This window comes from Carassius auratus, linkage group LG28B (assembly GCF_003368295.1).
Source record: "Carassius auratus strain Wakin linkage group LG28B, ASM336829v1, whole genome shotgun sequence".
Lineage (NCBI taxonomy): Eukaryota > Metazoa > Chordata > Actinopteri > Cypriniformes > Cyprinidae > Carassius > Carassius auratus.
In genome coordinates, this window is record NC_039293.1 from 3,437,649 (window position 1) to 3,451,642 (window position 13,994).

General features: G+C 38.4%; 2 protein-coding genes across 2 annotated transcripts; one reads left to right on the forward strand and one right to left on the reverse strand.

Annotated features, from left to right (window-relative positions):
• Positions 1–430: 430 nt before the first annotated feature.
• Positions 431–5,546, forward strand: LOC113067785 (protein Tob2-like). The gene is made up of 2 exons (XM_026240249.1): positions 431–673; positions 2,604–5,546. Exon 2 carries the CDS (start codon positions 2,863–2,865, stop codon positions 4,021–4,023), a length of 1,161 nt encoding a protein of 386 aa, XP_026096034.1. The 5' UTR covers positions 431–673; positions 2,604–2,862; the 3' UTR covers positions 4,024–5,546.
• Positions 5,547–7,237: 1,691 nt separating this feature from the next.
• LOC113067790 (thyrotroph embryonic factor-like) lies at positions 7,238–12,850 on the reverse strand. Its single transcript, XM_026240255.1, has 4 exons — positions 12,598–12,850; positions 11,122–11,472; positions 10,182–10,402; positions 7,238–9,348 (listed from the first exon to the last, which is right to left on the reverse strand). Exons 1-4 carry the CDS (start codon positions 12,713–12,715, stop codon positions 9,133–9,135), a joined length of 906 nt encoding a protein of 301 aa, XP_026096040.1. The 5' UTR covers positions 12,716–12,850; the 3' UTR covers positions 7,238–9,132.
• Between the last annotated feature and the right edge of the window lie 1,144 nt (positions 12,851–13,994).

Below are 13,994 nucleotides of genomic sequence, written 5' to 3' on the forward strand. Positions count from 1 at the left end.
AATCGCGGCTCGAGTTTTTCAGCCAATGGCTGCATTGTTGCTATGATATCTTTTATTTTTAGCCTTCCGTCGCACAGCCTCACGTTTGGAAACACTATTCCGCCAAATCAAATAGAGACGAAGTCAAACAAACACACCTGCCTCGGGAATACATCTGAGACCCTATAAAAATGTCAAATCGGCATGATTTTTAACTTATATGGGTTATGGAGAAGTTAAAACACATTATAGTATTTAAAAAAATCGAATATTGAGTAATATCTATAAAGTTTAAATGCGTTCAGGGCGTTTTTCCCAAACTTTTTACCGTTTGTTCATATGTGAAGGTATAGTTATTGCGCAAGATTTGACCAGTAAGTAGTTCCAGCTGAAAACACGTCATAGCGCAGGGCGGAGCGCGCGCGTGCGCTGAGATATAAATCCGCGAGGTTGTCAAACATTTAAGTTTAAACGGGCGCGTGCGGGAGCGTGGATATGTCACGCCATACCATGAATTAAACATACAATTAAATTAAATAAAACAAATATAAGTGCGTATCATTCAAACGTAACACTAGGCAGCCGTTCTCTGTCAAGGATATTTTTTTTCAACGCCACAAACACGAATAATTATTGATATTAGTGTGATTAATGAACATGACAAGCACAGGACAAAAACACGAGCTTTGAATCAGTAAGTACTTTATTTATTTTTTATAATTACTAACTGCTTTCATCAGAATGGCAGCAGATTGTATGACTTGATGTTGAAAGGATAGGTTCGTAATATTAGTTTTTGTTGTGAATGAGTGAAGAGTTGTCCTCCATTTTATATTGTCATAAGTAACAGATTTAAAGATACAATAATATGGTGCTAGTTGATCATATTTGAGGCTCTAGCATGCATCACTATTGACACCCTGGATGAACTCGTGTTTGCACAGATGTCCTTGGCTTTAATGGTGTGCTGAGATGACTAAAACAGGCCAAAGGTGTGCAAAAAGCTGATTATTTGTCTGCTGTCAGTGTGTAAAAGAGCTGCTGGACATTTAAAAGCCCCTTTCATATCGGAGTGTCACAAATAACTTCATGGAACATGTTGTTCTAATACTGTTTTTTGTGTATGTGTGAATTTGGAACACAGTGCAACATGGATTATAATGTTAGGATTTGTGGACTTGATTTAAACCTCTCTGGATACTCTCGAGTTAGATACAAGTTTTTTGGGGGAACCCCCAACACACACACACACACACACATACACACACAGCAGCCCAACATGAACACCAACTTCCAGCATCCCGTCTGTTTCTATTTTCAAGCAACACCATTATCATGTTTGGGTTTGCTGTGTTAGATAATCGTGTTTAATTCAATCGTTTAATACAAGTTAAACATTTATAAAGTCAAGAGTGAGTGTTTTGATGAAGCTGATGTGGTTTAGTTTAGGCAGATAATGTGTATCTGCTGGATGTTTTGTAACAGATAACAAGTGTAAACACTTTCAGGCTTGTGGATAATTGTTTAGTAACAAAATAAATCATTTCAGTTTGTCATCGAATGTTTAATGTTCTGGCATCTGATCAAACTCTTGACATTGAGTGACATTGAATGCATGAAGAGACTTTTCAGTAAGCTACACGACTCGTTTTGTTTTTGCCTTTTTTTTTTATCAATGACAATTAGCAATATCAACCGTAAATTACATCGTATATTCTCGAATAGAGAATTTATTTAGATTTATTTGTAAACGTCAGAACTGACATTATTCAGAAGTTGTGAATAAGATAACCGCACAAGGAGAACTATCACTTATTTCCTTGTCCATATATCAAAACCGCGTTTTATTCTTGTAAAACGGCTGCATGATGAAATAAGTGTTAGTATATGATTTATTGGCCCGTCTGTGTATGAACCATACACCGTATAAAAACGCGATAGTTAACGCGTCTCTTTTCTGAATAATCATAATCCGTTTCATGACATTTACCAGCAGTGACTGTCCTCATGTGCTGCAACTCCTCGCAAATCCGCCTCTATTAGAAATATAACAAGGGTGGTGCATTTATAAAACGGGTTTTAACGGGGCTTATCCTTGTTTTGAAATGCGGAGGCGTCATATAAACATTCACACTCGTGGGGATGACGTCAAGGCGGTGGCGTGGTGCATGTTGGGAGCTGTAGTTTTTAACCCCTGCCTTCAACGGCACCATTTTATCAGCAGTCTAGGGTTTCCCCTCAGATGGTTTAAACTGAAATGCAAAAATGTGATCTTTAACTAATTTATGTAGAGTATATTACAGAAAGTGTACGTGATGCAGTTACATGAGTGACTTAAATATGTTATTCACTGGGTTTAAAGTATAAATATATCCTTGTAGAGCATTCCCTTTTAGCACTTTGAGCTAGTGTGAGTAGACCGAGCACATGGTGGTAAATTTCCCTCTCTTATAACGTGTAATCCTAAGTGCTTTAGCCAGAGGGACAGAAGAGGGATTTCATGAAGATAATCATGGATTGGTACCTTGGCCTTAGCATCTGCTCAAACAAACAAACATGCACACTGACACTGAATTAATTCAGTATTAATATTCTGTTTAACTGGTCTGTCTTTGTCTTTCTAGAGGTTTTGAAGAAACTGGATCTTGTAGAGCTGCTGTCTTCATACGTCAATGCCTCGGATAAAATATTTTTTTTTTAAATCAGCTGGTCTCTGACAATCACTTTTAAGCAATTTCTGACCAACAATCCAAAATCAGAGGCCTTGCTTTTAAATTGATGCTTAAGGTTGAGACTAAAGATTTTCACCTTGATGTTTGCAAGAGATGTTAGGACTGTTGTAAGTCTAACCGAAGGAACTTTCAAGACGCAATCAAATTCATCATGCATCTAGAGGTGAAGGTTGCATTGAACTTCATAGTGTCCTACTTGTACAACAAGCTCCCTCGCCGTAGGGCGGATCTGTTCGGTGAGGAGTTGGAGCGTATCCTGGTGTCCCGCTTTGAAGGGCACTGGTACCCTGAGGCTCCTTTACGTGGTTGTGCCTTCCGCTGCCTCCATCTGGGAGCTTCCGGGGACCCTGTGGTGGAGCTGGCAGCCAGGAGGAGTGGTCTGGACACAGAAGAGGTCCGTACCAACGTTCCTCCAGAGCTCTGCATCTGGATCGACCCCTATGAAGTGTCCTACCAGATTGGGGAGAAGGGTGCAGTGACAGTCCTGTACATGGAGGATCCTCCAGGTTTAGGGGGCAACGCTGAAAGGTCTGACATTGCTTTCAAAGGAGACGTGGAGTTTGAGGACATCAAAAGTTTGGGCTTTAATCCAGAGGCTCAGGTGTTCATACCCATTGGTGGCCAGGTGTCGCCGGTCATGCTATCCTCACTCTCCAGTTCACCAACTCCTCTTTCTACCTCGTCTTGCCCAGGACTCTTCGGCTACGCCACTCCCAGCACTCCCACCAATCCCAGCTCTCATTCCTCCAATACAGCCACTCCATCACCACCAAGTGCTGGTCTTTTGTACTCTACACCCAACCCCCGGCCCACACCTCAACCTATAACCTTCACCACAGCCAGCTTTGCCGCCACCAAATTTGGCTCCACCAAGATAAAGAAGTATGGGAACCCCGGTGTTACTTCTGGTTCTGGCGTCACCACGGCCCCGCAACAGAGGATTATCACGCGCTCCCCCAGCATCATCTCCCCACCGGGACTGGTCAAGCACAAACCCCTTTCCCTCTCCATGCACTCTCTAGCTGGTCCCATCCCAAGCCAACTGTCTCCTAATGCCAAAGAGTTTGTGTTTCCCACTTCCCGGAGGCCCATCTACTTTGATGTTGAAGTTTCGCCAATGACGGCATTTCAGGCTCCACAACCACACGCCTCCTTCGATCCATTCTCCAGTCCACAACCAGGTCAGGCTGTGGGAATCATTGGAGGCAACAGCGGAATTTCCTTCATGGATAAACCTCCATTCGTGGAAGGACTCGGATACAACCTGCAGTATTCCGGCCAGGCCTTCCAACCTGTGGTCTTGGCCAACTAAAGTCTCAGAGTGAAAGAGATCCCAATGCTGAAACCCTTTCCTTGAGGACATTTGTCCCCCTCCACGAATCACTGTTACTACCACCGTGTTAAATCAAGAGTATTATGACTACTAATTGAGTATAACTTGTGATTGTTAGTTTTCCGTTAATTTGTTTCTTGTTTCATGATGTTGTTTATTTATGAATTGACTATCTCTTGGAGTAACCAGCCTCCTGTTGCACAGATGTTTGTGTTTGTTGTTTTCAGTAATGAGTCACTTTATCTTTGTTTGTCTTTTATAATCTTTGGTTAATGCTACTTTTTTAAAATTGATTCTGGGAAAAAAAGCTAATATTCTTAGAGAAGATTCTAGATGCCTAAAAGGGATTTTTGGGATGGTGTTTATGTTCAGAAACATGACGCTCTGGAGATTACAGCTGTGTTAACTAACCATTTGGTCACACCTTGGTTGTCATAATTGTGGATTAATGCTAATTTTATGACCTGTTCTCTGAAGCGACGTGGGTCTGGTGCTCTTGAGCTGATGATTAAGAGGCAGCTCATATCTGATATTTTGGATTAGTTTTAGAATTCTCCTTTTCAGTTTGAACACATTGAGCCAAATCCTGATGAAGGTTGAAGGTTTTGATAAACGGCAGATTGTCTTTGAAGGGATGGGACACGAAATTCCACGTCATTGGTGTGGAGATGCACAGATTAGCTTTCGGTCACAGAAACGTGTGTTTTACGTTCCATAGGTTGTAAAAGGTGGTTTGCAAGAGATGCTACAGTGAAAATTGCACTTCATTTTCTCTGCTGTAGGACTGTTGTGTCATATTCTGACTGCAGTGGCTGTGTTTTCTGAAGCGTTTTATTGCGCTAAGATAGAGGCTTGTGTTCTAGAATCATCTTGAAGGTAGGAGCCAATGCTGTCTTCCTTTATGACATCACTTCCCCTCAGCGTACCGCCCCATCCAGCCGCCCTGCACTTTACGCACAGGCCTATGGAAACTCCGCAATGCCTCACAATAAACACTATATGCTAGATGCTAAAGGTTCTTTACTCACCCTTTAATTGGCAATTGTGGCTAAACTATAGCTTGGTAATGTAGTTTAAAGATTGTATTAAATTAACTTTCGAAGATGTCTCTGGGCGAGACTGTACTTCTTGTGATGTCCTTCATCGACATTCGAAAAGTGAACATCAGATTCATGAATATACATGTTTCCATTGGCTTCATTTGGGGTGGGCGGGGTTTAGATTTATCTATTAATGCTACGGCTGGGTGTATTTTTACATTCGTTTGTAATTTATTTACAAGTTTTCTATGCTTTTTTTTTTTGTTTTTTCAAAAGAGTTCTCTACGGCATTTATAAAGCAAATTAAGAGATATATATACGATGACACTAATATGTATATATTTCTTATGTTCCAGATCTTTTGTTTAGTTTCCTACGTGCTGAAGTTATTTTTTCAGAACTAACTATAAGAATATAAATATATATGCAAGATAAAATGACTAATAAAGTTTGTTTAACGAAGTGCTGAATGTGTATTGTACCTTCTACTGGAGTCATTTCAATTTAACACTAGTAGTTTTTGGTTTGATGCTCTTGAAGTCCTTGATTTCTTAATATAGTTTGACATTTAAGTGTTTTAAAGCACGGTGTATAAACCTCCTATCATCCTTGATGTTCAAACCCAAAATATTGAGTTCCTTAGGCATTGCAGGTTTCTCTCAAATTAACAGTATAATTCAAAGATCCTTTAATCATTTTGTCGATATCGATCCTGTCTATTTGGGAAATGGTCTAAAATTCTCATTTTGGAAATTGTGGTAGTATTGTAATGTAATAGAAAACAAAAGAACACCATTAACGTTAATAAAAGTTTTTCAGGTTTGTAACACAACTCCAGCTCTGTGTCTTTTGTATTAAATGGGATTTAATTTGAAACAGCATTTTTTTAATTTTTATTAATAATATCCAAAAAGAGTTTAAGAACCATGAAGAGCTTGGTCTGTGTTTGTTTGTTTTGGACACTATAACCAGCAAATGAAAACATTTCAGCATGTCAAACTCTTGAGATGTGTTTCTATAACCTCCCTGTTCTCTTGCAGCTGAATAAACACCTGCGACTGGGACTGAAGCCCTGGGTCACAACCTCTGACCAATCAGAACCCAGAACGGTCTATATGGGCCATTTAGTTTTCCAGTCATGTAATATACATTGATTCTGTTTCTTACATTTACTATTGGAAACAAAGCCAGTTTAAATAGTACATAAGCTCCGTTTATATGATCTTATTTGCAATTTTTTTTTATGAATGTTTGTGAAAAAGGAGCCAAAACTTGTCATTAAGGTATTTTTTATTTTTATTTTTTGAAGAGAGAGAGGTGTGAAAGTCTTGCATCTCTTATTATAACATCAAACCTATTGAGTCTTGGCAGAAATAAATAAATAATAATATAAATAAAAAATAAAAAAATATATATATATTATATATATATATATATATATATATAAATAAATATATATATGTGTATATATATATATAAATATATATATATATATATATATATATCAACTACTCTTGAACCTCTCTCTGTAAAATATCTGGAAAATGAATGACGTGAAAATATTAACTAAATGATTCTGTATTCCTTGCATTTTTAAAAATGTACTACAATGTTTATTATGGGTGTACTAATATAAAATATGTATAAAAACAACAAAACCCCATTACTATATTAAAACATTTTTATATATTAAAATTAAAAAGGAGCTTGAGAAAACATCTCGTTTTTCTAAAACGTACCGGACTGGTTGTTTTCAGGTTGAATGTGATGAATATGATTTTTATTCTGTCTCGAGCATATAATGGTGATTATATTCTCTCTTCAGACCTATTCAGATCAGTGTGTGCCTCTGAAGCAGATGTTCTGTAAAGGACACTCGAGTGTGAGGATGATTGTTAGGTAACATAAGACCGAGAATAATAACAATGGAGGAAAACATACACACTCAAAGGATGCTGTACAGACAAAGGTGCTTTGAAAGCACATGCAGAATGATGTTTGTGTACAGTATTGTTTGTGTGTTTCTGCACAGATGCCCATAAGGTCACTGATCGTCTCTGCTGCGAGAACATTGTACTGCAGATGCGTCTCACACACGTGATGTCATCAGCGGCAGCCAATCACAGCGCAGATACATCACAACCTCAGCAAGGTCAAATCACTGATATCCAACTTTATTAATATGCATTATACAGCATAGTCATGACATACTGCGTTACACCAGAGGAAAATGACTTTAGAAAAACAACAGGACTCTTTAAAACAAGTTTTTTTTTTTTTAAGTGTCCATCCATATACTGAAAGTTACATGTTTTAGACAAAATGCTACATTTCAGTTTCACAGAGTCCAACGTAGAACTCAAAGTCTGGAGTTTATGTGACAGATTAATAACAAAAACCAGAGGCGCAACGTCACAATTCAGATTAAATCACAAAACTGACCTATAAAACAAACACAAACTTCATTCTTGTACATTTGAAACAGTGATTGACCTGAAAGTTTGTTTGGTTTGTAAAATGAAATCAAACAGGAGTAGAAAGAGTTAAAACAACAAATCTATATAAAAAAAAAAAAAAAAAAAAAAAAAAGATAATATATATATATGCAAGAGAAGGACACGCCCACTGCACAACGTCACCATGACAACAGCATGCACTAACGACTCTCAATTTACAATAGATTCGCCTTTAAGTGCTAGAGACCCGTTGTTTTTATGTATGCATGTATAAAAAAACTACAGAGAAACAAAATGAGGAAAGTTTTATAAAAGTAAAAAAAAAAAAAAAAATAGCTGTTAAAACCAAATTAAAAATGTAAAACGTTGATCTGGTACAAATTTAATTGTAAGCACAGCATTGAAAACAAACCACGAAAAGTGCAATCTATCAAAACCCATAAAAACACTGGAAGCACATTATTTTCCACCATTTAAAGTAACAATAACTTGGAAAACCAGTGAAAAACAGCAATAAACGTGAGGCTCTAGTGACGCTAATGCTGTTTATGCTAATGTCGCTGACTAAATCAAATCATGCTCACGCCACAATGGTTTTACCAATGCACAAACCGATCTAAAAATGCATTATTCTTATTATTAAAAATGCAGTGATGATTGCGTTATTGGTGAGAATAAAAAAAAAATACATTTACATTTTACACAGAAGTTTGTTACGCTTGTGTTTTTAACTGATGCTGAGCTGCCAGACTAAAAAATATTCTAAATAAATGAACAAATAAAAAAACCAAACACTGGTTAGAAATATCTAATCTGAGGTAAAGATGAATCGCACATTATTGCCCTGGATCAAACCCTGAAAACAAACCAGATCAAGTCGCTCACAGTTAAACTCCTGCGCAGACGCTCGCGTTAAAATAATCATCCAGTTAACTGCTGTGAAGATGCATTTGATCGCAGCACAGTCGCTAAAGTGTTAAAAATCTGCACAATAGAAATGTCATTCTGGAAGAACAAAGACACTGGTGGATGGATACAAGCGTATAATTACAGACTTTTCTTTCTTTCAAATCTTCGCAAACTGCAATAGCCCGAAGTACACTCGTTTTTGTAGAATAAAGAAAATAATTGCTTCATATCAAGGGTCATGCGCTAGTTTTCTGCGAAAAACCTCTTGTACACAAACACCGATGACATGTCAAGTACAAAAAGGTAGAAACAGGTTAAAAACGAGCCGAAAACAGTCGTAAAAGTCATGACCAAACACTGAACGCTAACTTTGCGTCTGCTGTGTGCGACTTCTCCAGTCGGCTGCATTATCTCATTTTCATACCGAATAAACTTCTAAGAACTCACTGCTCGGGTCATATCGGGGTCGTGTGGAGGGCAGAATGAGGTATGAGGAGGTCAAAGGTTATGCTGTTATCATGTGTTTTGTGTCTTCTAGACCCTTAAAACATCCTCTTAAAAACACGTGCTCGCGTCATACTCGTCCACTTCCCACACGGTGCCACATTACCCACAATCCCCGGCCGTGTAACTGCGGTGTGAATTATAGAGAGACTGATGCGTGTCGGGGTGAAGCGTGTCCCTCACAGCGAGCCGTATTTGGCTTCGTACAGTGACATGATCTTCTTGCAGCGGCCGCAGTCTTTGCGCAGCTCGGCCACTTCCTTTCGTAGTGCGGCGTTTTCCCGCTCCAGGAAGGTGGCGCGGACGGCGATCTGGTTCTCCTTCAGACGCCGGGCTTCACGAGATCGCTTCGCCGCCACGTTGTTCTTATTCCTCCGCGACCAGTATTTCTCATCCTGTGGAAAATGCGAACATCTCGTTAACGATATTAGTTGTAACGTTTTATGTTTGTAACATTAAAAAAAAGATACTGTGAATGATTTTTGTCAAAGTCTGACTCACAAGTAAAACATTAGCGATTTTATTTTAAACAGATTCATGTCTAAAACAGTGCGTCTATGAACTTTTTCGGCAGCCTTGGTTCAGTTGTTTTTGGACTGATTTTCTAATAATTCTATGCTTAAACATAAAAGAGCTTGAAGTAAAAGAAAGAAAGAAAGTGTAATCAGTGTACTTTAGGATCGCTAACATACTACTACAGTTTTATTAACATTTGGGATGTTTTTCTTTTAATTTTAGTTAGAGGTTTAGTCATTTTGTTGTGTGTTGACATTATTATTCATATATATTTTAATATATCCATAGATCTTTTTTTTTTTACTTTTGATATTTTAGTACTTCAAAATACTTTTAAAATATTGTCTTAGTAGCAAGTTTTAGTTAGCAGTAATAATGTCCCTGATCTATGTTCCAGGCCTTATTCTGAATAATCAATCAATCACTCAATCAATAAATCAATTAATAAAAGTATATGATATGATCCATACTGGTACCAAATGGCAGCTGTATCTTATCCAATCAATTTGTGACATAAAAAAGTCTTGTAGACTTTAACATGGTGGATTAATCAGAAGTTGCTAATGCTAAATAACAGCAGGTTAACTTCTAAGAATCAGATTTGGTCATTATAATTAAAATATATTTCCTGAATGACCAGCGAGAGGTCTGTGTCACGAGGGTAACAGGTTTGCTACCATATCACTGATTTTTCTGTTCATAAAAACCTCACCTTGGCATCTTCAGGAACGAACACTTTCTTGGCTTTCTTGATCATGGGCTGTGGTTTGAGCTCTTCCTCAGAGAAGCGGTGTTTCCGCGGATTGAAGAGCTCTCCTCCGGGAACGCTGGACAGGACCAGATCTGTAGGGTCGGGCTGGAAGGCCACGTTCACCTCGATCTCCTCCGGGTCGATCGGAGTCGGCGTCACGCGGTCAGGGTCCACTTTGGCTTCTAGCAGGTAAAAACAGAGCAATGTATAAAATCAACAGAATAAACCCATGACCAGAGAACAGGAGTAACCAGATGAACATTCATCTACCAGCAGAAACCAGTCAGTCAACAAATCGGATTAACTTCCAGCAGATAGTTGAGTTTCTGTTTATGTGCTGGTTTAGGTAAGTGTGTTTTGACTGATAAATGAACCAACTGCATGGACTGATGTAGAGATGAGTGGAAAACAACAAAATGCTTCATGTTAAAGATTCTTGCAATCATATTTTATTATTATTATTATTTTAATTTGGATCTTGATGGATCAAAACATCAGATGAACACTTGCGTTTAAAACTAAAGATTTAAAGAAATCAAACTGATCAGAAAACCGTAGAAACTTATTTCTCCCAAGTTTCTTTTTCTGTTTAGAATTCTGAGTCGATATCTCAACATTCTGATTTTTTAAAATTTAGATTTTATTATATCCTGCAATTCTGAATTTTATTCTTAGAGTGGCAAGTATACACATCGTACAATTCTAACTTTATTCTATGAATTCTGAGTTAAAATCGTACAATGCATTTATTTTTTATTTTTTGCGCACTGCAGAAAAAAATACAATATAATAATAAAAATATGACAATCGCAACTTTTAATCTCACAATTATCACTTCTGAACAAAAACTCAGAATTGCGCGCAAAAATAAAGTCAGGTGTGAGCTTGTTTGTCATCTCACCTGCTGTCGTCTCAACGGTCACAGAGAGCGAGTCATCCTCAGACTCTTCATCGTCCCTGTACTCCTCTTCAGGCATCTGCGGCTCATCTGAGGATCCCTGCGTGTCTCCGCCGCGCCACTCCGCCTCGGGACACTTGCTCAGCTCCTCCTCCAGTGTGATGGGAATCTCGTTCTCAAGCAGGAACTCGTCCAGGTCCATGTACTCCAGGTGGAAGGTCTCGCCGTCGTACGGGATGGTTTTGTCCCAGATGGCGGGGGTGAGAGAGGCGGAGACGCCCCCTGTGCCACCCGAACCGCCGCTGCCGCCGGACGTCCCATCGACAATCAAACCCTGCTTCTCCTTCTCGATGTCTGTGCAAGAAATTACAGTTTACTCAAATATCAAAGAGCAGAAGAAATTTCAATGGGAGTGATAAATACAATAAAACAAAACAAAATAGAAAAATATACAAGAATTAAAAAAAAAAACAAGATGCTTTAAATGTACATATTTACATAGTTTCTGGTAAGTAGCATGTATAATAATACATTATTGGAAATGCACAATGTCATAATGCAACAACAACAAAGGTAATACTTAATGGTTAAAATAAAATAATAGAATTTCTTGATTTCTCCTCTTGATTTTGATATGAATATATCCTTGGCAGGTTTTGTGAAATTCTGACCTTTAGACATCTAACTTCACTTTGATTTCATACAGTAAAATCTGTTCACATGGCACATATTAATTTGTTTTCAGCAACTTCCCATGCTAAATATCAGTTTAAATGTCAGAAAGAGCTCAGACCTTCAGACATCCAACTTCACTTCAATTTTCCGCAGGTCAAAAAATTACTTTTTACTAGACAGACATTTACTAGAGACTAGATTTATGAAATGACAAAGTGCTTAACAGACTGACACGCCTACAGATGCCCAATGAGGGTCTTTTTCAAGAGAGATGATAAGATTAAGTATTAATAACGTTCATAAAGAGCAGTCTTCAGCACGGTGAAACCACAAGACATGACCTGTAACTAAAATACTCTCTTAAACACCAGCATGCTGTCAAATCCACAGACCCTGAATGAGTTACATATTAAAGAAGAGGAGAATACCACACAGTACGTGCCCAAGTATCCAAATATACCATCACTGAGGAAACAACCACATGTGACTTAGTACCATTGAACGTTTGCATGTTCTAGCCATTCATCATGTGTTAACACTATACACACCATATTAAACTCGACGACGTACAAATAAGGCTTTTCTGGACGTATACCATCATATTTGTAAGCAACTTCTGTATTAGAATACCGCGGTATTTCAGTGTGCTTTGAAGGATACGACAGGGACTTTCTGTTCTTCTGATCGACCAATCAGCGCGCAGCTCTAGAGGTGACGCCAAGTGCACGACTAACCTTACAAACACACGTTTAAAAGAGCGGTTTATACATTTCATTCGCATTTTGTCAGGGTTATTGTTCTCACCATCGTCTTGATCCTGCAGTATGTTTGGAGGAGGAATATTCATGATCTTCTTTAAAACAAAACCGGACGATTTTTGCGGGCCGATGGCCACCGTCACCAACGCTTGACCGGGCATCATTAGTGTGATATTATCCGAGGAAATACACAAACGTCGCTTGTATATCCGTTAATCCTCCTGTTTTTGTTCTTTGAGGAAACACTGCCAAAACAACACCGTCGCGAGCCACTCCAAGTGTACTGGGCTAACCCTCACATATTCATGAGGCACGTGAAACTCGAAGCGCTGATTGGTTGACTCGCAAACGGCTCATGAATGTTAAGCAGAGTGGGCGTGTAGATATACTTTAAGGCGGATTCTCGCTCTATGATTGGTCAACGGTTTATCCGCCTCATCCTGGTCTACAACAATAAGCGGAACGAGGCGAGCGGTCCTCTTTGTTCCGAAAACAAACGAAGAATGTCCATATAAATACCAGAAACATGCTAAATACACTCAACGTTTGACAGTAAATGCATGACAAAATGGCAAATCATACAAAATTAATTTTCTATTTGCATACATCAACAGCGATAATTCAATATCCATATAGCACGTTTAAGTCAGCTTCTTGACACTTTAAAACATCTTAATTAAAGACAAGAAGAGTGTTAATGTACTGCTGCAGTTGTATTTTTCCACCAGTGATGAGCTCATGTCTTCACACGTGCCGCCACGAGCACGTGCACTGGGTGGGGGGGGGCTTCCGCACGTGCCGAGAACAGCTGCTGCCCGAGACACTGCGTGTGTTTATCAGCACTGAAGGTCTCGTGTTCCCTGTACGAACAACCCTTAAAATAACAGTCCCTTGAATCCTTGGGAACACGAGTCAATTGGACAACTTTTGTGATGCCCTTGTCATTTTGGAGCCACCCATTATCTTTAAGATAGATCTAGTGTGTGTGTGTGTGTGTGTGTTGCAGAAGCAATTGTCATACAAGTTTGAAAAGGCATGAAAAAATTCTGTCAATAATAAAAATGGATTTTTTTTTCAAAACTTTACTATAATATAGCATAACATACCGATAAGTATTAACATAAGTATTAAATATATTGTGATAATAAATAAATGGAGATGCTGAAGCGCCTTGTAGGTATTTTATGAGTGAATCTGTTAAAAGCCTATATTGTAGAGACCAGACATTAGCTACACAACTGTGCCTACACTGACAACTTCTTATTACTGCAAAGAGAAATAAGAAATGCCTAAAACAGACAACGAAGGCAACAAAATGAAGGCTACATTTTGTAATATATTTGTCATTTAAATTTTATGCATACAGTGAAAAATGACATAGCCTATTTAAACTTAATTATTACATTTTATGAATGCCAGATTACAATCATGGTCTTTTTCTAA

Coding starts and splice junctions, on each gene's coding strand:
- LOC113067790 (XM_026240255.1), bottom strand. CDS start 12,715: ATGATGCCCGGTCAAGCGTTGGTGACGGTGGCCATCGGCCCGCAAAAA. Junction 11,473..12,597: donor ACTGCAGGATCAAGACGATG/GTGAGAACAATA, acceptor TTTCTTGCACAG/ACATCGAGAAGGAGAAGCAG. Junction 9,349..10,181: donor TCGTTCCTGAAGATGCCAAG/GTGAGGTTTTTA, acceptor CATTTTCCACAG/GATGAGAAATACTGGTCGCG.
- LOC113067785 (XM_026240249.1), top strand. CDS start 2,863: ATGCATCTAGAGGTGAAGGTTGCATTGAACTTCATAGTGTCCTACTTG.